At 38.1% G+C, this 27944-nt stretch overlaps 1 protein-coding gene across 1 annotated transcript in view; it reads right to left on the reverse strand.

The window, feature by feature from the left end:
- Positions 1 to 2247: 2247 nt before the first annotated feature.
- The window catches only part of ADCY10 (adenylate cyclase 10), a 376739-nt gene continuing 351042 nt past the window's right edge, over positions 2248 to 27944 (reverse strand). The window contains exons 26-33 of the mRNA XM_044054989.1: positions 20466 to 20625; positions 15320 to 15524; positions 15135 to 15231; positions 13574 to 13689; positions 11614 to 11731; positions 5657 to 5852; positions 2605 to 2793; positions 2248 to 2265 (exon numbers count right to left, since the gene is read on the reverse strand). Of these exons, the coding sequence (XP_043910924.1) occupies positions 2248 to 2265; positions 2605 to 2793; positions 5657 to 5852; positions 11614 to 11731; positions 13574 to 13689; positions 15135 to 15231; positions 15320 to 15524; positions 20466 to 20625 (1099 nt within the window). The remainder of the gene's footprint in view (positions 2266 to 2604; positions 2794 to 5656; positions 5853 to 11613; positions 11732 to 13573; positions 13690 to 15134; positions 15232 to 15319; positions 15525 to 20465; positions 20626 to 27944) is intronic.

The following is a 27944-nucleotide window of genomic DNA, read 5'->3' on the forward strand; positions in this document are numbered from 1 at the left end:
ACTCATTATCTGTTTAACGCTTAGCTACAAGGTGTCTGTGAAGACAGAACATGATCCCAAACCCACTCATTATCTGGTTAACTTCCAGCTACAAGGTGTCTGTGAAGACAGAACATGATCCCAAACCCACTCATTATCTGGTTACCTTCCAGCTACAAGGTGTCTGTGAAGACAGAACATGATCCCAAACCCACTCATTATCTGGTTACCTTCCAGCTACAAGGTGTCTGTGAAGACAGAACATGATCCCAAACCCACTCATTATCTGGTTACCTTCCAGCTACAAGGTGTCTGTAAAGACAGAACATGATCCCAAACCCACTCATTATCTGGTTACCTTCCAGCTACAAAGTGTCTGTGAAGACAGAACATGATCCCATACCCACTCATTATCTGGTTACCTTCCAGCTACAAGGTGTCTGTGAAGACTGAACATGATCCCAAACCCACTCATTATCTGGTTAACTTCTTGCTACAAGGTGTCTGTGAAGACAGAACATGATCCCAAACCCACTCATTATCTGTTTAACTTCCAGCTACAAGGTGTCTGTGAAGACAGAACATGATCCCAAACCCACTCATTATCTGGTTACCTTCCAGCTACAAGGTGTCTGTGAAGACAGAACATGATCCCAAACCCACTCATTATCTGGTTACCTTCCAGCTACAAGGTGTCTGTGAAGACAGAACATGATCCCAAACCCACTCATTATCTGGTTACCTTCCAGCTACAAGGTGTCTGTGAAGACAGAACATGATCCCAAACCCACTCATTATCTGGTTACCTTCCAGCTACAAGGTGTCTGTGAAGACAGAACATGATCCCAAACCCACTCATTATCTGGTTACCTTCCAGCTACAAGGTGTCTGTGGAGACAGAACATGATCCCAAACCCACTCATTATCTGGTTACCTTCCAGCTACAAGGTGTCTGTGAAGACAGAACATGATCCCAAACCCACTCATTATCTGGTTAACTTCTAGCTACAAGCTGTCTGTGAAGACAGAACATGATCCCAAACCCACTCATTATCTGGTTAACTTCTAGCTACAAGGTGTCTGTGAAGACAGAACATGATCCCAAACCCACTCATTTTCTGGTTAACTTCCAGCTACAAGGTGTCTGTGAAGACAGAACATGATCCCAAACCCACTCATTATCTGGTTACCTTCCAGCTACAAGGTGTCTGTGAAGACAGAACATGATCCCAAACCTACTCATTATCTGGTTACCTTCCAGCTACAAGGTGTCTGTGAAGACAGAACATGATCCCAAACCCACTCATTATGTGGTTACCTTCCAGCTACAAGGTGTCTGTGAAGACAGAACATGATCCCAAACCCACTCATTATCTGGTTACCTTCCAGCTACAAGGTGTCTGTGAAGACAGAACATGATCCCAAACCCACTCCTTATCTGGTTAACTTCTAGCTACACGGTGTCTGTGAAGACAGAACATGATCCCAAACCCACTCATTATCTGGTTATCTTCCAGCTACAAGGTGTCTGTGAAGACAGAACATGATCCCAAACCCACTCATTATCTGGTTAACTTCTAGCTACAAGGTTTCTGTAAAGACAGAACATGATCCCAAACCCACTCATTATCTGGTTACCTTCCAGCTACAAGCTGTCTGTGAAGACAGAACATGATCCCAAACCTACTCATTATCTGGTTACCTTCCAGCTACAAGGTGTCTGTGAAGACAGAACATGATCCCAAACCCACTCATTATCTGGTTAACTTCTAGCTACAAGGTTTCTGTAAAGACAGAACATGATCCCAAACCCACTCATTATCTAGTTAACTTCTAGCTACAAGGTGTCTGTGAAGACATAACATGATCCCAAACCCACTCATTATCTGAGATCTGGACATGCTTTCAGTTTTAGTAGTTACGGCCTCCAAGGAATTATCAAGATTGACAGCACTTATTTATAAAGATGATGAGAACAGCAGAGCCTTTCCCCAATGTTGTTGTTTCTTTGGTGCAGATAATTTAATCTCCAGGCAACCAAGAGAGATTGAAGATGTTTGAACAGCGTTTGTTTTATGGTATGATGGCACTAAATGCGTTATATACCTCACATCTCCTGACTTGATCCTCGACTGTCAGGTTAAACATAAATGAAATATTTGCCAAAGGGTGTGATTTTTTTGGCCAGACATACATTTATGAAGTAAGTCTTCGACCATGACGTAGGATACAGCTTTACCTCACAAGAGAGAAGTAATGAAGAGACGATTATGAAGGATTTGTTTTCTAAAACAGTGAAATTCAACACAAGACATTACCAGGAATAATTAACTGACTGATTATCAACTTTTCCCAAAAGCAAAAGAACAAACCATAAGATTAACTTAAGGCTGCTGTGTCAGTCTATCTTTCTCTGACACAGCCGAGAGAAGATCCCTAAAGGAATCAACAGGTAGACCTCAACGCAATGCTTCAAAATTTGGGCAAGGAACTCTGGTGATAAGCCAGAGGACAGTACTATAACTAGTTAATATGGTGATTCAGAAACAAACAAGAATGGCGTGATATAAATTATAACAAGACAGAACAGTATACAACATGCTGTGATGCATTTGTAGTACTTACTTGGCTTAGCTTAATCCAGCACTCCTCTACCTTATTTCCATTTTTGTTACATGAATCAAGCGCCTTTTGCAGAAGATCACGTCCCTTATCTCGCTTACCAAACATTAGGTAAATATATGCTTGCAAGTGGCACAACCTTGCATACGATGCAGGGCACGTGATGCATCTGTTCATTAAGTCTTTACAAAGCTGTGAAGTGAAAAATAAAGTTATTGTAAATGTAATAAATACTCAAATACTTACAATATGATAAATTAGTGGTAACTTCTTGATTCTGACAGATGTCCTGCAGTAGTCTGACAAAGTGGCTATAAAACAGCACCACTAAAGATTTCTGCTTTATCTTGGAGGACTCTGCTTATTGCAGAATATGATTTTACGTAGCTATAATAGCTTAATAACTTTGTGTACAATGTGCTTCAGAATGGAACAATTTTAACTTATTTCTCCCAAATGATGCAGAAGCCAGATACAGCCTGCATTGTCCTAGTTAGAGGTTTATTTTTTCAAGAAACAAAACGACTGCCAGCATTATTTTGAGTTTCCTTTCTCATGCTGTGTGTTCTAGCTGTAACCCTGATCTCAGGGAGTGGGAGAGATACCCAGGAGCACATCCGCGCAGATCTAATGAAGTACTTTGTGGCATTTATCAGAATACTGACCTTTCCAAACTTAATAATATCTGATGGTACCATTACTTTCGGATGGGCCTCAAATGGTTGTCCACTCAAGGCTTAACTTGGATATGGCTGATAAGTCAAGTTTTTGTTTTAAAAGAGTGAGACTTTTTTTCTGATATGGGATATAAGTTACAAAGGATACCTGGAAATATGGCACATGGGTCTTCTTTCCTGCAAATCATGTGATTATGTGAACCACAGTGCTGACGTACATGCCTGGCATTAAACACATTATGAACCAGCTGCTCTACATGGAGTAGAGAGTGGGGCTATGTCACATAGTGAATAACCTGTTCCAGAGTGGGGCTATGCCATGTAGTGAATAACCTGATTCAGAGTGGGGCTATGCCATGTAGTGAATAACATGTTTCAGAGTGGGGCTATGCCACATAGTGAATAACCTGTTTCAGACTGGGGCTATGCCACATAGTGAATAACCTGTTTCAGACTGGGGCTATGCCACGTAGTGAATAACCTGTTTCAGAATGGGGCTACGCCACCTAGTGAATAACCTGTTTCAGAGTGGGGCTATGCCATGTAGTGAATAACCTGATTCAGAGTGGGGCTATGCCATGTAGTGAATAACCTGATTCAGAGTGGGGCTATGCCATGTAGTGAATAACATGTTTCAGAGTGGGGCTATGCCACATAGTAAATAACCTGTTTCAGACTGGGGCTATGCCACATAGTGAATAACCTGTTTCAGACTGGGGCTATGCCACGTAGTGAATAACCTGTTTCAGAATGGGGCTACGCCACCTAGTGAATAACCTGTTTCAGAGTGGGGCTGTGCCACATACTGAATAACCTGTTTCAGAGTGGGGCTGTGCCATGTACTGAATAACCTGTTTCAGAGTGGGGCTGTGCCACGTAGTGAATAACCTGTTTCAGAGTGGGGCTGTGCCATGTACTGAATAACCTGTTTCAGAGTGGGGCTATGCCACGTAGTGAATAACCCATTTCTTGGACTGAGGCTTATTCTTTGAACTGTGGAAGATGGCACAATGTGAAAACAGGTTTTATTTAAATTTGTGGACATAGGCCCACGGAAAAAGCATATCTTAGTCACTTATTTCATTACTCTGTTTTACACTGACAATACTTAGCTGACTTTAGTGCTAAATGAGTGCTTACGACTCCATAACAAAATAATCAATATTATAACACTATAGTATCTATGCATTTTTTCAGGATAACCTCTTTATGACCTGTTAGGTTCTTCTTTCAAGAAAAACAAATTTGTGCACACTGTCATTCAGCAGAGATGATGACATCATTTTCTGTAGTACTTCTCACATTTCCTTGTGGCTACAAAGTGAGTTGCGTACTTGGAGGGGAAGGATTCATGTTGCAGATAAACTGCTTCTGTGAATATTCACCCCCCACACATCTATGCTGCCTCTGCTGAAGTTGTTGATGATACATATAATTATATTCTTGAACATAGCAGACAGCCACTGATTGACTTTACATACATAAAAAACCCAGTGATCAAATTACCTTACAAACCAAGACATCCACTACTCAAGGATCACACAGAACACTCAAACGGCACAACAAAAAACACATCTAACTAAGCATTTTATCCAAGAAGACAAGCCCCCTGCCCCCCATATGGTCATCTGAGCACCCACATTCCCTTCTATTTAAATATACTGACTGTGAGATCACACAAATATGAAGTTAAGGAAAGAACTGTTATCTATATAATAACAGTTTCTCCTTCGCCATGTCCACACGATTTCTATGTCTGCTATGCTATGATTAAAAGGAACTGCTCGGTGATCAGCAATGCCCGTTACCAGCGGTATTCAACAAGCACCTTGGGCTCGCAATAAGTTGTCTTCTTCTGTGTGTGTGTGTGTATGTGTGTGTGTGTGTGTTTGTTTGTGTGTGTGTGTGTGTGTGTGTGTGTGTGCGTGTTTATCTGTGTGTGTGTGCGTGTTTATCTGTGTGTGTGTGTGTGTGTGTGTGTGTGTGTGTGTGTGTGTGTGTGTGTGTGTGTGTGTGTGTGTGTGTGTGTGTGTGTGTGTGTGTGTGTGTGTGTGTCTATAGATAGATAGATAGGTACATACACACACACACACACACACATATATATATATATATATATATATATATATATATATATATATATATATATATATATATATATTGAGAGAGAGAGAGAGAGAAAGAGAGGGATTTAGAGACAGATACACATATGTTGGGTCCCATACTCCAAAACACTGATTTTATTGATTGCATAGAATTATTTAGATTTACATTACAATTGCCCATACATTACACTAAACTATGCAAAATGAAATTAAACAATACCCTAAAACTTACTACACAGTGCAAACATAGTGATTTTTAATGAGAACACATACCTTCCTAGTTTTCTTATACAAGCTGCCAATTTCAGCGCTGTCGTCACAAAAAGCTTTATGAAGAAGTAGAGCTTCACACTCAAATATTTTGGTGTAGCCATTCATAGAATAAAAACAGGCATGGCTGGTATCCACCAGCAACTTAGCCTTTCTGTACGCAGGAAGAAACAAATCCCATTCTTTCATTCTTGCAAACCTGCAATATTTACAGAAATAAGTGTTAGTTCAAATACAGATTAAAGTGCAACCTTGTTGGTAGAACAGGTCAGGTTACATTACTTATAAAACATTGATAAAGTCCCTGGTTCTGCAGTATAAAGGGATAAAGCCCTGACTGTAAGCCAGATGACCGGAGGTTGAGTAGCCAGTTGGGGGAGTCTAGTAGTGAAAGGCTAATGTAGGTTCACCCATCTTGGGAAGGCAGTGGTAGTTTTAGGTGGACAATCACCACCATGTAAGCAGGAGCTTACACAGTACCAGAAAGACCACGGCTGAGGATGTGAGTTTGACAAGCCAGTGCTGGTAACCCTCATCACTTGAGTGGGTGGAAGCCCATGCACAGAAATGGGAAGGGTATAGGACATTCCTACACTGATGTGGGTACTCATGTCAGCCACTGGAGTGCCTTAACATGAGCACTTTGTGATGCTGGTGAGGCCACAAACCACCTCTGTGACTTTCTGGATGGTGGTCCCTCTAGGCAGCTTGCTCTTTCTAAGTGGGAATACTTGTACAAGTGAATGAATGGTTGCATGATTGATGGTTAGCAGACGTGGACGTAAAAGTCACCCTAAAGACATGGGTAGGACCAACACTGCATGTGATAGTCATACACACAAAAACATTAGTAATATACAAAAAATGGATCATTAACACATGCAGCTATTTAAAGTGATAGAATGATGTGTGTAAGGATGTGATGGGCAAAGCACAGAATTAGCTAATTTTGTAAGAACATGTCTTATTCACAGCAGAATCAGTCAACAGGCCCTTATTTTTGTTTTGGAACTCTCTGCAATAAGATGCAGAACACCCGTGTGTCAGCAGGAAAGAATCATAGGTCCCTCTTCCCAGGATACTCCTATAATTAACATCAATATAGGGCTCCCTGGGAGACTTACCTATCCCTTTTCACTTCTTTCCCACTATCAAAACATTAATTCACTTAAGTATCTTTCTGTATTTTTCTCTTTTGAAATAGGAAACTCTTCTAAACCTGATTTTGAATTATGTAAATGTACCCAAGGGTGTGGGTCAGTGGCTAAGATGTCTGCCTCACTGTGCTAGGGTCCAAGGTTCAATGCTGACTTCCAGTTATTGTGTAAAGTTTGAATGTTCTCTCCATGTCTTTGTGGACTTTCTTCAATTACTGACACTTCCTCCCACACACTAGAGACATGATGGTTGATCAGCTAATTAAAGTATCTATACGCATATATTGCATTTACATTTGCCCTTGTGCCCTGCGTCATGGCTTACAGATGTATGAGAACAAGTCAACTTCCACCATTAAAAAAGTTGAGGAACTGAATATGACCTCTAATGTGCCTTGTGCACATTTTGTAATACAACCTTGTCAGTATCAGTGTTAGCGGCACAGCAAAGGCTATGGGTTCTAACCCGCACACAAGGTGTTCGAATGTTTCAGTACTGAGAGTGTAGAGCAGAATAAGGTAAGTACTACACCCTGATATACACTACTTTCAGTCAGATGTTAAACCAAATTCCATCCGCCTGCAATGTTGGCGACTCAGGAAGATGTTATGGCTAAAAGGTTATTTTCCACATAGACAATGACAGCTTGTATTTCAATGGGATATTTTGGTTTATCATTCATCTCATGTATTTAAGGAGATGGTACCTATCACAGACGCCACTGAAGTTGATATAAGACACTAATTGTCTATGACTTAGTAGGTCTTGGAGCAACTAACACTGTAAGCATACACAACACATACTACTTGCTTGAAAGAAGTTAATATCTGCACTGGTGAATTTCATATCACCCACAAGAGGTTCTTTTGATGTAAGCCTGTCATATTCTACATACGCCACAATAGGAAGAGGTAAATGCACCCTTTATAGACAGTATTTCTTTAGCCAGAAAAATAAAATCTGAAGAAACTCAAGGAATATATGGGCATTGTCTTCTTCTGGCCAACCACACTAAAAATGTATATATGTGTAGTCCTTCTCTAAGCACTTCAACAGAGTAACACAGCTATTCACCCTTTTATTATACATTTAAAATACATATATGTACAGTCCTTCTCAGTGCACTTCTTCAACAGATAAATGCAGCTATTCATCTTGTTATTATACATTTAATAAATATGTTATTAAACATTTGGTAACCATGTTATACATTTGGTAAACATGTCATTATACATTTGATATACATGTTATTATACATTTCATAAATATGTTATTAAATATTTGGCAAACGTTATACATTTGGTAAACATGTCATTATACATTTGATATACATGTTATTATACATTTGATAAATATGTTATACGTTTGGTAAACATATTATACATTTGATATACATGTTATTATACATTTGATAAATATGTTATTAAACATTTAGTAAATGTTATAGATTTGGTAAGCATGTTGTTATACATTTGATATACATGTTATACATTTGACAAATATGTTAGTATATGTTTGGTAAGCGTATTTTTATACAGTTGATATATATGTTACTATATATTTGATACATATTTGATATACATGTTTCTCCTTCCTCACTTCTCCTGTCCCTCCCTCCTGCAGGCAGTTCAGTCCTACCTATCTCCCTTCTTCACTGTGTTACTAACTGTGCAAGCCTGTTCCTTGTGTCTTCTCTTTCCATACTGTTTCCTGCGGAAGTCTGTTACTCTGCACCATCTTTTATGTTTGCCAAACCCCATTCTTCAACACTTTCTATTAAAAATTCTTTTACATTTGAATATACTTTCCACTCTTTTTATCACCCTCCTTTCTCTATTTGTCTTCCACTTTAGTTTTTAGTTCCATACGTCCTTATCGCAAGCCTCATAAATATCCTCCTTGCTCCTTATTACTCCCAGAATATATGTAGATCGTGTGCTTCTTCCATTATAGAGCTCTAACAGTCCCTAGTCTCCTTCATTCGATCTTTGTCCAGAATATACGTAGATCGTGTGCTTCTTCCATTATAGAGCTCTGACAGTCCCTAGTCTCCTTCATTCGATCTTTGTCCAGAATATACGTAGATCGTGTGCTTCTTCCATTATAGAGCTCTAACAGTCCCTAGTCTCCTTCATTCGATCTTTGTTAGCATTGCAGGTTTAATAAAACACATATGCCTCAATGTCTGTTATTAACCTTATATTTTAAGGTCCCTTCACTCGATTACGCAGCTTCGATTCTTCTTATTTTTCTCTCTGTTCAAATCACGCCTTTCCTTGGTTCCCATCTTTTTTCATTCAACCATTTCCTTATGTGTCTTCAGCTTAACAGTATTAGCAAATTAATCTGTTCCTAGTGACAGCTGTTTTGTGCACGGTCAGGGTACAGTGGGGATTGGGGAAATTGCCCTTTAATCACTGCAGTGCAATCTTGGAGTTGGTATATATGATTAGCAGGGGTGCGGGGGGTGCAACCCCCCTACATGGGGAATGCAAGGAGGCTTGCACAACTGCAAAAAAGAGAAGTCCTGTTTTGTTCTTTTCTGATTGTCTGCTGATCAACAAGTTGTGCTCTATCAGTTGACATTTGATGTGAAGTTTTGATCAGCTGTCACACACACACACACACACACACACACACACACACACACACACATTATATATACATATATAAAACATATGTGTTTGCCTATATGCCCCCAGTCACTGCCTGAATCACACAGGCTAAATAGCAGTAGCAGCACAGGGATTCTTGATCACAAACTACTGCTAAGTGCATGGAAGGCCACAGTTATGCTCCAAAAATGGGAAAAAGATGATTTTGTTAAGCTCTCTTCTGTCATCAGAAAGGTGCTTAACAAGCACTGTTAAGATCTAGTCTCATGCAAGGGATTAACAATGGACAGTGCAGCAAAGAACAATGGCAGAAGCTAAGACAGCTTTAAAAGTTGTTGGATACTTCACTCTGCCGGTTTACTATCATAATTTAGATTGGCACTTATGCAAAGCTTGGAAGGTCAAAAGTTTGTTTTCAAGTTTTTGTAATGCCAATCAAAAATATTCGACTCCACATTAGTGAATGGTAGTGTCCATTCGCTAATGTGGATTGATGTTCTGATAACTGATCACACTTCAATGTGGATCGAGAAATGTACCCTTTTCTCAACGTAGTGCGATCTCACAGTTGGAATATATAATATGCAAGGACGTGGGCTTGCCCCCTGCAAAAACATTACTGGTAATATGGACTTTCGACATTGGAACCTATTACCAATTTCAGCAAACTGGTTTGATCAAAAGGTGGAAAATTATTTTGATTTTTCATATTTTGATACTAAACCCACTCTGCCACATATAAAAAAGTGTGGCAGAATGAAGTGTCTAACAGCTTTTAAGCTATTCATTCTTCAGAGGGACACTTTATCTCTTCTTATTGTCTGCTATGCAGCATGGTTTATACTTTTGTTCTGTAAATGGTTGTACATGGAACATATAAAGCTCCATCCACTACAAGGAATTGTGATCAGAACACTTTATTATGTGTTCTTGACATGATTGCCAAGTGTCACTTGTCAGTCTTCACTCTCAAGATGAATATCTTTGCATACATATTTGGAATACACGTTAAGTTCATTATGATATAAGACCCAATCTCCAAGTGAAAGCAACATTAAGGGGTTCATGAGGGGCACTGCACAGACACAATATAAAGCAGTGGAGGTAACAACATGTAACTTGTACTGAAATAATAGTCCCTTAAAGGATTTGAGTCATTTTCCAGCAGGAAAGAGAAATTACCAGCTTTCATCCTACATTCTTGTTACCCTGATATAATACACTGATTTCATCGATATCTAGCTCCCCACATTTAGATATATCCCATTAATTGGGAAATAAATAACTTCTGTTTCACAGGAGCACATTTTGTGAAGTTATAAATAAGGGTACAATTAATCGGGTCTATATCAAATCATCGAAACAGCTCAATATCAAATGCCGTAACGTCGAACTGCAAAACCCAAACCCTAACAATATCGAAACCTCAAAGCAGCTAATTTTTTCCCTGGGAAAAAAATTTGCTGTTCCTAGAAACACACACATACCACAAGCACACTAAAAAGCAGCAATCCACACACATACATTTAAAAGTTACATATAACCCTACACTGCACTGCACATGCACTACTATCTATCCACTTACCTTAACCCAGACCCTAACCCTAAGGTCTATCACTATCACACACTCACCTTACCCGCGCCCTAACCCTAACTCACGTAACCCGCCCCAACCCCAAATTCTCACTATTGCACACTCACCTCACCTGCGCCCTAACCCTAACTCACTTAACCTGCCCCAACCCCAAATTCTGTCAGAATCGCACACTTACCTGACCTGTGCTCTAACACTAACTCACCCAACCTGCGCCCTAACCCGAACATCTGCACAATCACACACTTACCTTAACCCAACCCGTAACTTTCCACCGCATCGCTGAAACCAGCGAAACCACAACAACAGCCAACCTAATTCTTTCCCTAGGAAAAAATTCGGTTTTTGTGCAGCTTCACTGTTTTCAGTGTTCGCGATATTGGGTTTGATATTAGATCATTCAAAATTTTGCCGTTTCGATGATCTAATATAGACCCCAATTAATCTGCAGACTAATATGAAATATGCAGATTTACATTTATGCATAATTAGTGTAAAACAGATTTTGATTTCTATACGTTTCATGTAAAATACTGCTTAGCAAATCAAGCTATCAGTAATCTGGACTATTGTTAACTTAGAAATATAATTACCATAGTGCAATTGACGAATACACACTTAACATCAGCCTATTTTCAGTCATTAGAACACGGTCTGTTCGGAACTTGATGAAAAAATCCAGACATTCTTCAAAAGGTTTTGGAGCAAAACCTGTGGAAACAAACACATTATAGACTGTTAAACAAACACATTATAGACTGTTAAACAAACACATTATAGACTGTTAAACAAACACATTATAGACTGTTAATTAGAAAGTAAAGCCAAAGCTTCATCACAGAAAAAGAGACGTATGTACTTTAACTAGCTGGGGGGTATTTCTGCAGTGTGCTCAGTATTTATTTAAATTATTTGTTCACTTCAAGTTATTGGTTGGAGTAGTGTCATCTGTTATGAATAAGACAGAAGATGTCAGGGAAGGCAATAATGTTTCACGAAATAAGAATACGGTACAGTCATCTGTTCATATACCCCGCATTCCTTCCACATCTTATGTGCACATTGTTCTTATAACTGACTATGGCTTGGTGTGTTATACGTGAATACATCACGAGTGGCATGGTATATTATACGTGAATATGGTAAGAGTGGCATGGTGTATTATACATGAATATGGTAAGAGTGGCATGGTGTATTATACATGAATATGGTAAGAGTGGCAAGGTGTATTATACATGAATATGGTAAGAGTGGCATGGTGTATTATACATGAATATGGTAAGAGTGGCATGGTGTATTATACATGAATATGGTAAGAGTGGCAAGGTGTATTATACGTGAATGTGGTAAGAATGGCATGGTGTATTATACGTGAATGTGGTAAGAATGGCATGGTGTATTATACGTGAATGTGGTAAGAATGGCATGGTGTATTATACGTGAATGCAGTAAGATGTATGTATGTGAGGCACTTGCCTGACAATAATAAATTATAGACACATCAGCATGACAAGTCTCATTTGCAAAGCCATGGAACATATTATAACTGACCTAATAAACTACAATATCAAAAATCTCATCAGACTAGACCCACAGCAGTTTGGCTTTTTCAAGGGCAGATCCTGTTTAATGAGTCTAGTTAATGTCTTTAAGATGGTAAGACAGCCAGATACCAGTGGTTACAGTATCCACATGGTGTACCTTGACATTGCTAAGGCAACTGACACCATCCTTAGTGTTAACATAATCGGTAAAAGCTCAGCACATTAAAATAGTCCCAATGTGGAAAGTCAGCAGATTGGTTAAAGATTAGAACCCGCACAGCATGTGTGGCAGGTGCTTCTTCAGACAGTATGAAGGTGACTAACTGATATTCCACAATGTTCGATGATGGGATTTACTTTTTGGATCATGGGTTGATAATTCCTCTCTTTTGACCATCATGTGATGTCACTTAGTCTACCTAATTACCAAATGAATATCGTCTAGATGTAAAGTGGTTCCCTTATATCATTCTATCATACTTTAATAAGGCCAGTATTTCCTTCTGGATATACTGTTCTAGACATATCGAACAACTAGAAAGACCCCAAGGGTTCCTAACTTAGAAAGCAGCTGATCTGACAACCCTCACTTAGCAGAATAGGCTGGAGGCACTGGTGCTTTTTTCAGTGAGGAATGATCTATGCATTGCCTTCTTGGCCATTAGAGACCCAGTGGTCCTGGATCTCTTCTATCACCACAAACCAAATAGCCCCAAATATACCAGAATCAAGGATGTAAATCTTCTCCAGTAGATAAACAAAACACAATGGAGAGCAGGTTCAACAAACGTCTTCTCCACCTCCTGAACACACTCTGCCTGCAACTGTAGCAGTGTGATTGAATGTCTTCCTTCCAACAGGACAAGGATGATTGGATGGGTATTTACAACTTTATCGCAGGCGTGATTGAAGCACAGCTACTCCTTGAACGCTAAGGGAAAACATCACTTGCATTTACGGCAGAACGATACGCTATAACAAAACAGTGAGGCAATGTTGAAATGCTTACCTCCTAGGAGCAGTATATCTAAACATGCTGCATAGTGCCAGCCTTTCGCTAAGGTATCACAGTGTTTATTGGCGATTTCTCCTAAGTAGTTCAGCGCAGAGACACATTCTGCATATCTGAAGAAAGAAAGCAAAAACGGTGTGTAACGCGAGCTGCTAAACTAAGACTTTCTTAAAACCTGCAAAACATACTGTCATTCATTTTAAAAGGAAACATAGCTCCTATATTATTAGAATAAGGACCGCAGCTGAAATCCTTAGAATGTTAGTACTGTAGCTGATACTGTAACTGCTGATATGAAGTAATGCGTTTAAAAACAAAGGTTGCTGTATCTGGGAGAATTTCCCCCTATTCTGAGGCTTCACAACCTCAGAGTCAGTATGCATAGTTGATAGAGTTAGGGAAATGAAGGCGGAGTCTCCCTACAAAAATATTTTCATAGGTTCATAGGTAGGTACTAGGCTATCGGCCCAAGGGCCTAAGTAAGCCTAGCCAACAAGGTTCCCTGGCTTACGCCACCCAAGAAAGTTATTTTCCTGTGCCACTGTCGAGCAGAGACACAGAAGTGATCCCTGGGGCATATTTCCTATTTCCCATCCACTCATCAAGATTTTTCTTGAAGAGTGCTAATGAGAAACTTTGCTTGACATTGATGGGTAGCTTGTTCTAGAGTATGGGAAGCCTCTGGGACAGGAATCTATACCTCTAGCATGTCCTGTTTATTGTGGTGACAAGGTTTAGGTCTCTAGAGCATGTAGCTCGGAGGGATTGAGATTTCTTTAGTTGTAGCATGTCCAACAGCTCTGGGTTTGACATAGCTTTATATGTTAGTCAGAGATCACTTCGGAGTAGGTGATATGCTACAGAGTAAAGCTGGAGTTTTTTGAGACGGTCAATGTAGGGCATCTGTTTTAGGCCAGTAATCCTCTTTGTGAAGTACTTCTGTGGCCTTTCCAGTTGCTGCAGATGTCTTGTGAGGTACATTCCAAAAGGGGTGTTGTACTCTATAATGGGTCTGATAAGTGTCAAGTAGAGGGGAACAATGACCTCTTTTTTCCTGGTTGAGAACCCTTTTGTGATGAGGTGTGCCACATAGAAGGACTTCCTGACTACTGTGGTGATGTGATTATCAAAGGAGAGACTACTGTCTACCTGGTTCCCAAGGTCTCTTATCACACATTCAGAATTAAGTAGACTGCTGCCTATGTGGTAGTTCATGGGTACAGAGTTTTTACCAAAGGGAATGACAATGCACATTTTGGCATTGAGCTTGAGGCCATGGCTCTGACACCAGGCATCTGTCTCAGTGAGGCCTTTCTGTAGGATGTCCACATAATTTGGGGACTCAACAATGAATTTTACTTTTGTTAAAACAATTTTCACAATTTGCTGTTTTCAAAATGTAATCATAGTTTATTTTCCACTGTACTGGAGATCAGAAATATGTTTGCCACACCTGTGATAATAAACTACATTTCATCACATTATTTCACAAATTGATTAAAACACTGATGCATTTATATGGATATTTTCTTAGTAGGCAACTGTTACCTGACCATACCTATTAGTAAGAAACAATGCTTTTGCTAACACTGGAATAAAACCGATGTGTTGACTTGATTTGTTTTGGAGATTAGCAACTTTCAGTGCTCGATATCCTGTGTAAGACAAATAATATTCTTATTAGCATATTTTCTATTTTTATTCTGTACTGTAAAATTTGCGGAACATTAGAAATTATACTACCAAATTCAATTGATTCTGTAAGTTCACCAAAGAAAAAATTGACAGTAGAAATTGCTTCAGCCAGATAGGCAATAACTGATAGCGCTTCTTTACTCTGCGGAATCGCTAGACATTTCTGCACAGCAAGGTCCTTATACTTTTTGTACTCATCTATCTTTCCCAAAATCTGGCTGCAGAGGAAGTAATCAGTGTATGCCTGAATTTTCTAGCCAAAACAAGAAAACAGAACATTTTAATTTTGTTGCATGCAGTGTGAGGACAATCGGGAAACATTTCATACATACGTATTCTAGTTCTAGTGATTGCAGACTATTATTATGTCTCTGTTATTAAAATTAGAAACTCTTGCAGAGCTAAATTAATATTAATTTGAGCAACATATCCCTATAAACATGTCTGGGCCTGTTGTCTTCTAGTTTAAGTAACCCAAGACTTCCGGATACCACTTACATATTCTACTAGCATTAAGGAAGTAGAAAGGATCATGACGAAGAACCGGGGGATCCTACTATCAGACAGTGAGGTTAGTTGAGTAGTCGTAAAGAAACCAACTTTTATTTATAAGAACAAGAAAAATCTGAAAAGGATGCTTTGTTATCCCAAGTGGCATGAAACTAGAGGAGAGTTGGAGCCCATATTTGGGACTTTTCCATGTACCTCATGTAATTGGTGTCAGTATTTAAATAGTTCAGGGGGTTTCTTACATCCTGATATGGGTAAGCAGGTTAGTTTTAGGTTGGTTGCCACATGCAACACAAGTTCCATAGTGTATCTAGCCATCTGCCAGCAATGCAGTTATTTCTATATAGGGAAGACAGACAGACAGTTAAAAGATTGCATTAGAGAACATATTTATAACATAAATAAATCTATTTTGACAAATGCCCTTGTGAAGCATGTTAGTCAGAATGAAACACACACGTTCAGATTCATGGTGGTAGAAATTGTACCACATGGGCTTAGGGGTGGTGATACAAGCAATAGAGTTGAGAGTAGTGAGTTAAATTGGATCATTAGGATGTGTGCCCATAGGGGCAGTGGACTCAATGACAAAATTTGTATTAAACCTGCCCTTAGGAATAGACCATTAGCCAAGTGAATGTTTTTCAAACATATACTGTATGTTTGCATATTAATGCTTTTTATAGTTCATATCAGTAAGTATTTATAGTTTATTTTTATTTTTCATGTAGGGTGGAATTTGTCTTTAAGATTTTATTGTATGTTTAATTGAATGAAGGATTTCATTGGTTGTTTTTATTTTTAAAGATGAAGTGTGTTTTGTTGTGGATTTCTCTGATGAAGCAGTCAGTGTGAATTGTGAAAGCGCTAACATTAAATGTTTATTTGGTGGAATTTAATGCCTTTTTATTGTTGTGATAGAGTTTTATACCTTCTTATTGTCGTGGTTTGGTTCGCTTTACTTTTTACTAAATTAATATTAATTTGAGCAACAGATTTCAGAGAGTGCATCTCTTGCTGTCTATTGGAAGAAAAACTAGAAGTTGGTGTGCAAAATTTATAGCTGCAGGGATGTCAAATATCCCTATAAACATGTCGGCCTGCTGTCTTCTAGTTTAGGAAACACGGGGGGTGTGTAACTATGATATATTTATATACCTGTATCTATATGCATGTGTCTTTACCTATATATATAGAGAGAGAGAGAGAGACAGGTAGTGTGTGTGTGTGTGTGTGTGTGTGTGTGTGTGTATGTTTGTAATACAGAATACTTGTATGATTTTATATATTTCTGGATAGCAGATTGTAATATTTAGATAAAAACAGTACTCATATTCCATTTTTAGGTGCAAAGGTAGTGGAATATCTCTAATGTTTTATTTTATTTATTTGTTTATTATAGTTTAATTTTGATAAGAAAACTCAACCTAAGAGCTGTATTATGTTACACTTTGACTTACTGAGTGTCACATTACAATTCCAGTATTTCTGTCCTACTGGAACATTTCACGTTCATGGAAAAATTAATTTTAGGGATCAATTAATAATATTTTGGGTCTGATATAATAATATTACAGAGGTAAGATTTTATGTATTATGTATTTGTTGTATGATAAAAAAGGGAAATGTACACACACACACACACATATATATATATATATATATATATATATATATATATATATATATATATATATATATTACCAAAAGTCAAATATTAAAATCATTGAAACACGGAACACTAAACTGTTTGACTGTACAGTCAGAAATAGTAAAATAAAGTTGTTTTTCCCCCTGCAGGAAGCAAGTCCCTGGCACCCCCACATCGGAGGGGGGTAGCACTGCATCCCCTAGTTACTTACATTTACCAAATCTGAGATTACATAACATTGGAAAAAAATGGGAAATTTACAGATCCCCACTGTCTGATAATCTTGAACAAAAAATAAATAAATGCTGTGACTGTTCATCAAAATATGGATCACCCCACATTTACCACCTCCACAGTTACAGAATATCAAACCTGCCAGCACTGTATCATACTGAGGCCATATCCTAGGCTATTACAAACTCCATGGTTACAGACTATCAAACCTGCCAGCACTGTATCATACTGGGGCCATATCCTAGGCTATTACAAACTCCACGGTTACAGAATATCAAATCTACCAGCACTGTATCATACTGGGACCATATCCTAGGCTATTACAAACTCCACTTTTCAGAATATCAAACCTGCCAGCACTGTATCATACTGGGGCCATATCCTAGGCTATTACAAACTCCACGATTACAGAATATCAAACCTGCCAGCACTGTATCATACCGACGCCATATCCTAGGCTATTACAAACTCCATGGTTACAGACTATCAAACCTGCCAGCACTGTATCATACTGGGGCCATATCCTAGGCTATTACAAACTCCATGGTTACAGAATATCAAACCTACCAGCACTGTATCATACTGGGACCATATCCTAGGCTATTACAAACTCCACGATTACAGAATATCAAACCTGCCAGCACTGTATCATACCGAGGCCATATCCTAGGCTATTACAAACTCCACGATTACAGAATATCAAACCTGCCAGCACTGTACCATACCGAGGCCATATCCTAGGCTATTACAAACTCCATGGTTACAGACTATCAAACCTGCCAGCACTGTATCATACTGGGGCCATATCCTAGGCTATTACAAACTCCATGGTTACAGAATATCAAATCTACCAGCACTGTATCATACTGGGACCATATCCTAGGCTATTACAAACTCCACGATTACAGAGTATCAAACCTGCCAGCACTGTATCATACCAAGGCCATATCCTAGGCTATTACAAACTCCACGATTACAGAATATCAAACCTGCCAGCACTGTATCATACTGGGACCATATCCTAGGCTATTACAAACTCCACTTTTCAGAATATCAAACCTGCCAGCACTGTATCATACTGGGGCCATATCCTAGGCTATTACAAACTCCACGATTACAGAATATCAAACCTGCCTGCACTGTATCATACCGAGGCCATATCCTAGGCTATTACAAACTCCACGATTACAGAATATCAAACCTGCCAGCACTGTATCATATTGGGACCATATCCTAGGCTATTACAAACTCCACGGTTACAGAATATCAAACCTGCCACCACTGTATCATACTGGGACCATATCCTAGGCTATTACAAACTCCACTTTTCAGAATATCAAACCTGCCAGCACTGTATCATACTGGGGCCATATCCTAGGCTATTACAAACTCCACGATTACAGAATATCAAACCTGCCAGCACTGTATCATACCGAGGCCATATCCTAGGCTATTACAAACTCCACGATTACAGAATATCAAACCTGCTAGCACTGTATCATACTAGGGCCACATTCTAAGCTAATTTGGTTGAAATTATCAATAATAATAATAAGAATAAAATCTTTGCTTTTAACTTTCACATATGTGCACCTTTTCAATTTGTGTCTTATGGTATTATCTCTTACATACTATTACGTTACCTGGACACACACACAAACACTGTCCTTGATGAACCAATCAAGTGTTTTCACATACAGAATGTCTACCCACAATCCATAAATAGACACTTTCTGACTGGCATACCTTTTCTGTTCTGATGCCTGTATGTGATCAATTTAAAAAAAAAATCTGAAAACAGCATTACATTTGATCTTTTCTGTCATAAACACACACACGAACACACGCACACACACACACACACACACACACACACACACATACACATTTCCCCTGATAAGCCAGATTAATAGTCTACTTTCACAAACAAGGTGCTTCCTGGCCCTTTCAAAACTAGTTATATTCTAGTGGGGCATTCCACTGATGCTTGACTGTAGCCAAGTAAAGAAATTCTTTTAACAAAAAAGTATTTCATCTTGTTCCTTTATACACATGTATAAATAATGCTGCCTCTGATAACTACACCACCAATCATTTATTTAACTGTGATAAAATATTTTGTGTTCTCACACACAGCTTGCTTTTGTACCCCACTCTAAAAATAGCCACTATCCAAATGAGTACAGCTCTGATATTTTACTTTTATTGTTATCTGCATTTATTTCAGAAGCAGCGTTATTAAACCTCCAGCCCAAATCACTGCTAAAAAACACAAATCGTAGAAAAGTGGTGTGGACAGTGTTTAATGTTAAAGTTCTTCACAGTGTTTGAGCATTTTTAACCAGCCATCAGTGAAGGTCACAACATCAGCTCCCTTGGGTGTTCTCATCATCTTCAAATAAGGGAATGCTGGTAGCCAGAAATGTTGGCTGTGTTTACCTTGCAATGTAACAGGCTATGTATATGTTAGCCATGACTTTTTACTATAAGACAGAGAGAGACAGACAGAGAGAGAGAGGTGAAATGACAAGTTAATAACTGGCACACCGTTTCACTTTTACATTCATTTTGGGATAATTTTTGACTGTTTAGCACAATTCACTAGTACACCATAAACTGTTCAGATGGTGACTTTTTTAATTGTAAAATCATAATTATTTATTACATTCTGGAAATTAAATAATGCAAGAAAATGTCATTTTATACCAAGATATCTTATCAGCAGTAGTAAACTGGTTACCAGTGTAGAGGTTTTCATGATTAAGAAACCTTAACTTCTTGCAGAACATTTTGACTAACCTTTAAATGGCTGCCAGTACATTCCGCCGAGTTCACTTCCGTCGTTGCTGCTAGATGTGCAGCTTCACATACATTTCGCGCGTTTGATTTCAAGGCGTATATCTTCCACAGAAATGACAGGCAAGACATACGAAGGTAAAGATGACCTTTTGCTTCAACACTGTATCAGAAAATTTGTTAGAGTTTAATAAATTCAAATAAACAGAAAATTACAAGTGAGACCACTTTTCTAGGTTTAAAGTGTGAAAAACTATACCAGCAAAAGAAACATTTTTTTTTACACTCAGCTTCACTGATACATGAGTAATGGGACATAGCACCATACTCTTCTAATATTTAAACAAAATTGATTCCGTTTGATTAACCTAACCTATTCATGGTCTTTATTTGGAAACTTGCTGTTTGCAAAAACACATTTTTAATGATTAGTTTCGAGGTGCTACACAAGCATGAAGTAATATATCAAAAAGTAACACAAGAAGAAGAAATCACAGTCTGATATAATGCACCAGACTCTGATCTCAGTGAAATGCACAACAGATAATGCACAGCATTTCATAAATTACCAATTTAATGTCCCCCTGCCACATAGTTTAGTACTAGGCTAACTGCCCTTGCGAGCCATTATTTTAAGCATAGTCAGTTATCCCCCTGTGATATTCAAACCCTGTATCTTGTGTTTGTAAGGCAACCACCTTAACCATCAGGCCATCCTCCCAACCCCCTTATTTTATTGTATTTATTTTTATTTTGTTTTCGTTTACTAGGTTTTTCCAACAGAATTTAGTCAAAAAACCCTTTTCGATGGAGACCTGGGGAGAAAAGCTCCAGATGTATTACTGACATTTTTTAAACAGACATTTAATAATATACATGAACAAACATTAAGTAATATACATTAACAATTACACATACATTTGCTAATCAGATTACATTAAAATAAAATAAAAGTAATTACTGCAGTATAAAAGATACTAATACATTTGTAAATGTTGAACATTGAGCATATGAAGAGAGGTGTATTAGTAAATTTGTCAAATAGATAATACATTGTGTGATTTATGCTTAGAATTTCAAAGAAATGGAAGCGAGATAAAGAGCTAGGTAGGGCAGGGGGCAGAATATAAGGCAAGTCCAGAGGGCATTATATATGTGGCTATCCTAAGGTTTATATTAGACGTATTAAAAGCATAGAAGTAGGGCTGAGCATTGAGCAGTGTCACAAAACTATGTACATTGCTGGAAGATGCTAGTAAAATTATAAAGGTATTAGTGAAGACTGACTGTAGGGCATAGGATTCTTGAGTGAAGAGAAATGGCTTGGTGATATGGTAAGCTGAACATAACAGTGGCGTTTATCCTGAAAATGTACAGGAGGAGATCCATCAATTTGTTAGGTGAATTTTTAGTTGTGTTTTGAATGACTGCATTTTGAATGGGTTTCAGTGGTAGTGGGATGTTGTCCTATAGTTTAGATCAGTGGTAGTGGGATGTTGTCCCATAGTTTAGATCAGTGGTAGTGGGATGTTGCTCCATAGTTTAGATCAGTGATAGTGGGATGTTGTCCCATAGTTTAGATGCACTATTTCGCTATAGCGAGCCATCTGCAGCCCATAGTTTAGATGCACTATTTCGCTATAGTGAGCCATCTGCAGCCCATAGTTTAGATGCACTATTTCGCTATAGTGAGCCATCTGCAGCCCAAAGTTTAGATGCACTATTTCGCTATAGCGAGCCACCTGCAGCCCATAGTTTAGATGCACTATTTCGCTATAGTGAGCCATCGGCAGTATTAGATGATTTGCTATTCTGATTTGTTATTTTTTCTAGAGAACCACCTTCAGTGAGAGATTATTTGGTTGTACTGATTAGTGATTTATCTCTAGCTACCTGCTGTATTAGATGTTTTGATTATAGTGATTAGTGATTTTTTTCTCAGGAGAGCCACCTGCCATATTAGATAATTTAGTTATATTAATTAGGTTTTTTTTATTATTTTATTACTAATTCCAAAGACATATGTCTGGAGCATTTCTCCCTGGGCCTCCAGTGAAAATGGGCTCTGTTCCAGTCAGAGTTTCCCGGTTAACATATGTTAAATAAGTGAAATAAAAATAAATGAATAAATAAATAAATAAATACATTGTGATTTTTCCCTGAAGAGCCATCCATTGTATTAGATGATTTGGTTATACTGATTAATGATTTTTCTCTAGAATGTAAAATTCTACCAGGGAAGTTGTAATGTATTAAGTTGTTAAGGGCTGGGTAATCTTCTGGCTTACAGATAAATCTGTGTATTATAGTTAGATGAGAAAGAGCTAGGTGATGTGGTAGTTTTAACCAGTTTAATTATCTAAGGGCTAAGCACTGGTGTGTTCTGTTCTTATAGTTTACTGCAGATCTGGCTAGTTTATTATAACATTGCTCACATTTGGTCAGTTGTGAGACCTAAATGAGGAAGCATAGATGAGAGACGTCAGTAAGAACGTAGAGGCTATCCATCTTCTGGCTGTGTCAGTGAGCAAGGTTTTTACTCTGTACAATGTACCTAGATTTTGATGATTTTTTGTAACCATAAGTGATACAGGATGGACAAATTTCAACTGGTCATCTATCATGACACCCAGTAATTTTGTGTGGTTTACTTGTTCTACAGTGGTGTTGCCAGAGACAATACTGAATAGTCTTGTTCTAGTTGTAAAGTTTTGGGGCAAATAGTAATTTTATTTTTTGGATTTTTTTTTTTTTTATGGTTTAGAAGTAGATGTGAATTATTTAGCCATGTTTCAATCTCTAAGAAGGATTGTTGTTTAAGATCTTGGAGTTTAGACAGAGCTTTGGCAGAACAGATTAGAGCTGAGTTGTTCTTGTATTGGACTATGGCAACATTTGGTAACATTGTTTGTAGCAGTGAAGAAGTCATGTAACAGTTTAAAAAGCTACAGTGTGTTAGGAACTCATCACAGTGAACACAGATTAGAGCTGAGTTGTTCTTGTATTGGACTATGGCAACATTTGGTAACATTGTTTGTAGCAGTGAAGTCATGTAACAGTTTAAAAAGCTACAGTGTGTTAGGAACTCGTCACAGTGAACACAGATTAGAGCTGAGTTGTTCTTGTATTGGACTATGGCAACATTTGGTAACATTGTTTGTAGCAGTGAAGAAGTCATGTAACAGTTTAAAAGCTACAGTGTGTTAGGAACTCATCACAGTGAACACAGATTAGAGCTGAGTTGTTCTTGTATTGGACTATGGCAACATTTGGTAACATTGTTTGTAGCAGTGAAGAAGTCATGTAACAGTTTAAAAAGCTACAGTGTGTTAGGAACTCATCACAGTGAACACAGATTAGAGCTGAGTTGTTCTTGTATTGGACTATGGCAACATTTGGTAACATTGTTTGTAGCAGTGAAGTCATGTAACAGTTTAAAAAGCTACAGTGTGTTAGGAACTCGTCACAGTGAACACAGATTAGAGCTGAGTTGTTCTTGTATTGGACTATGGCAACATTTGGTAACATTGTTTGTAGCAGTGAAGAAGTCATGTAACAGTTTAAAAAGCTACAGTGTGTTAGGAACTCATCACAGTGAACACAGATTAGAGCTGAGTTGTTCTTGTATTGGACTATGGCAACATTTGGTAACATTATTTGTAGCAGTGAAGAAGTCATGTAACAGTTTGAAAAGCTACAGTGTGTTAGGAACTCATCACAGTGAATACAGATTAGAGCTGAGTTGTTCTTGTATTGGACTATGGCAACATTTGGTAACATTGTTTGTAGCAGTGAAGTCATGTAACAGTTTAAAAAGCTACAGTGTGTTAGGAACTCATCACAGTGAACACAGATTAGAGCTGAGTTGTTCTTGTATTGGACTATGGCAACATTTGGTAACATTGTTTGTAGCAGTGAAGTCATGTAACAGTTTAAAAAGCTACAGTGTGTTAGGAACTCGTCACAGTGAACACAGATTAGAGCTGAGTTGTTCTTGTATTGGACTATGGCAACATTTGGTAACATCGTTTGTAGCAGTGAAGTCATGTAACAGTTTAAAAAGCTAAAGTGTGTTAGGAACTCATCACAGTGAACACAGAGCTGAATTGTTCTTGTATTGGACTATGGCAACATTTGGTAACATTGTTTGTAGCAGTGAAGTCATGTAACAGTTTAAAAAGCTACAATGTGTTAGGAACTCGTCACAGTGAACACAGATTAGAGCTGAGTTGTTCTTGTATTGGACTATGGCAACATTTGGTAACATTGTTTGTAGTAGTGAAGTCATGTAACAGTTTAAAAAGCTACAGTGTGTTAGGAACTCATCACAGTGAACACAGATTAGAGCTGAGTTGTTCTTGTATTGGATTATGGCAACATTTGGTAACATTGTTTGTAGCAGTGAAGAAGTCATGTAACAGTTTAAAAAGCTACAGTGTGTTAGGAACTCATCACAGTGAACACAGATTAGAGCTGAGTTGTTCTTGTATTGGACTATGGCAACATTTGGTAACATCGTTTGTAGCAGTGAAGTCATGTAACAGTTTAAAAAGCTACAGTGTGTTAGGAACTCATCACAGTGAACACAGATTAGAGCTGAGTTGTTCTTGTATTGGACTATGGCAACATTTGGTAACATTGTTTGTAGCAGTGAAGAAGTCATGTAACAGTTTAAAAAGCTACAGTGTGTTAGGAACTCGTCACAGTAAACACAGATTAGAGCTGAGTTGTTTTTGTATTGGACTATGGCAACATTTGGTAACATTGTTTGTAGCAGTGAAGAAGTCATGTAACAGTTTAAAAAGCTACAGTGTGTTAGGAACTCATCACAGTGAACACAGATTAGAGCTGAGTTGTTCTTGTATTGGACTATGGCAACATTTGGTAACATTGTTTGTAGCAGTGAAGAAGTCATGTAACAGTTTAAAAAGCTACAGTGTGTTAGGAACTCATCACAGTGAACACAGATTAGAGCTGAGTTGTTCTTGTATTGGACTATGGCAACATTTGGTAACATTGTTTGTAGCAGTGAAGTCATGTAACAGTTTAAAAAGCTACAGTGTGTTAGGAACTCGTCACAGTGAACACAGATTAGAGCTGAGTTGTTCTTGTATTGGACTATGGCAACATTTGGTAACATTGTTTGTAGCAGTGAAGAAGTCATGTAACAGTTTAAAAAGCTACAGTGTGTTAGGAACTCGTCACAGTGAACACAGATTAGAGCTGAGTTGTTCTTGTATTGGACTATGGCAACATTTGGTAACATTGTTTGTAGCAGTGAAGAAGTCATGTAACAGTTTGAAAAGCTACAGTGTGTTAGGAACTCATCACAGTGAACACAGATTAGAGCTGAGTTGTTCTTGTATTGGACTATGGCAACATTTGGTAACATTGTTTGTAGCAGTGAAGTCATGTAACAGTTTAAAAAGCTACAGTGTGTTAGGAACTCATCACAGTGAACACAGATTAGAGCCGAGTTGTTCTTGTATCGGACTATGGCAACATTTGGTAACATTGTTTGTAGCAGTGAAGAAGTCATGTAACAGTTTGAAAAGCTACAGTGTGTTAGGAACTCATCACAGTGAACACAGATTAGAGCTGAGTTGTTCTTGTATTGGACTATGGCAACATTTGGTAACATTGTTTGTAGCAGTGAAGAAGTCATGTAACAGTTTAAAAAGCTACAGTGTGTTAGGAACTTGTCACAGTGAACACAGATTAGAGCTGAGTTGTTCTTGTATTGGACTATGGCAACATTTGGTAACATTGTTTGTAGCAGTGAAGTCATGTAACAGTTTAAAAAGCTACAGTGTGTTAGGAACTCGTCACAGTGAACACAGATTAGAGCTGAGTTGTTCTTGTATTGGACTATGGCAACATTTGGTAACATTGTTTGTAGCAGTGAAGTCATGTAACAGTTTAAAAAGCTACAGTGTGTTAGGAACTCATCACTGTGAACATTTAGCTTCTTTTTTTCTTTTTCCACAAATGGATTTTTGCCAGTTCCATCTGGCATCAGCCACATCTTCTGGCAACAATAAATTACTTACTTTGCACAATCTTTCACTGCAGACATTTACATAACGAAATCACCTTGAGCACTGCAGGAAGAAATATCCAAATGCAAGCTCAGCAACAGACATTCTATGATTATAACGACTGGAACATCATTTGAATTTTTTTGTTGTACAGTAAAAGGGGGTATAGAGAATGGAGCTATTAAGATTAGCAGAGGTGTGTTAGGATTAGTGGAATTAGGGGATGAAAAGAATTCAGTGAGAATAGTGTCTACGTCAATAGGATTTGAGAAGGTATGAAAACCAACACAGCAGGCTCAATTGTGGAAAAATGACAACAGGAACCAGATCCAAAGTTTTCTTGCACTTAGCACCTCAGCCAATCCAGCCTTCAAAGAGTACATTTTACATAAGAACATTCCCCTGTATATATACACCCCTTAGCATCCAATTAATCAAGGAGACAGTCAATAAAACAATTACATGAATGAATTAATGCAATTTAAAGCAAACATTTCCAATTTATTTCTCTATTCAACCCCCTTGGTGTTAAAGTATCACATTTTAAAATAAACAGTTTCCTTATATAATAATACATTTTTAATTAATCTCTCATCCCCTTTTCTAACAAAAACTATTTCTAAAGTTGCTGCTTGTAACAAGCTACTATCACTATGATGTTTCTCCATAAAATGCAAAGCTATAGGGTCTTCCATTTTATGTTTTTTTAATGTCTCTAATATGTTCCTACAACCTAATTCTACATTTTCTCTTGGTTTCTCCAATATAGAATAGGTTGCAGGGACACTTCAAACTGTGGTGCAGTGGTGCAGCGGTTAATGCTGTCGCCTCACAGCAAGAGGTTCTCCGGTTCGATTCTCGGCTGGGGTGCCCTCTGTGTGGAGTTTGCATGTTCTCCCTGCATTCGCGTGGGTTTCCTCCGGGTACTCCAGTTTCCTCCCACATTCTAAAGACATGCTTCTGGAGCATTTCTCCCCAGGCCTCCACTGAAAACAGGATCTGTGGAACCTAGTTGGACTTTCCCGGTCAACAAATGTTAAATAAATAAAAAATAAAATATACTACACCTTCCTTGTCACAACAAAAATTAGTGTTTGGTATAAATACTTTGTCATTAATTCTATAAAAACTAGACACTATATGACAACATATATTACAATTATTACAAGGTGCAGTGCCCTTATATCTTAAGGGAACAGAGACATTCACTACAGGCAATAAAAAGTAGGCTTTCACTAACTTATCCCCCAAATTTTCCCTCTTTTATAGGCAATATAGGGTGTGCTACCAATAATTTTTTTCAACAACTCATCTCTCAGCAAAAATTTCCAATAATGTTTAACTATTTCCCAAATTTGTTAACTTAAAATGTTATATGTGGTAACAAAAACATTTTTCACCATTATTGGGTTTATTAATACTCATAACATACACATTCCCATTA

Source organism: Protopterus annectens, chromosome 13.part0, assembly GCF_019279795.1.
Source record: "Protopterus annectens isolate FY-2018-M chromosome 13.part0, PAN1.0, whole genome shotgun sequence".
In the NCBI taxonomy this organism is placed as follows: Eukaryota; Metazoa; Chordata; order Ceratodontiformes; family Protopteridae; genus Protopterus; species Protopterus annectens.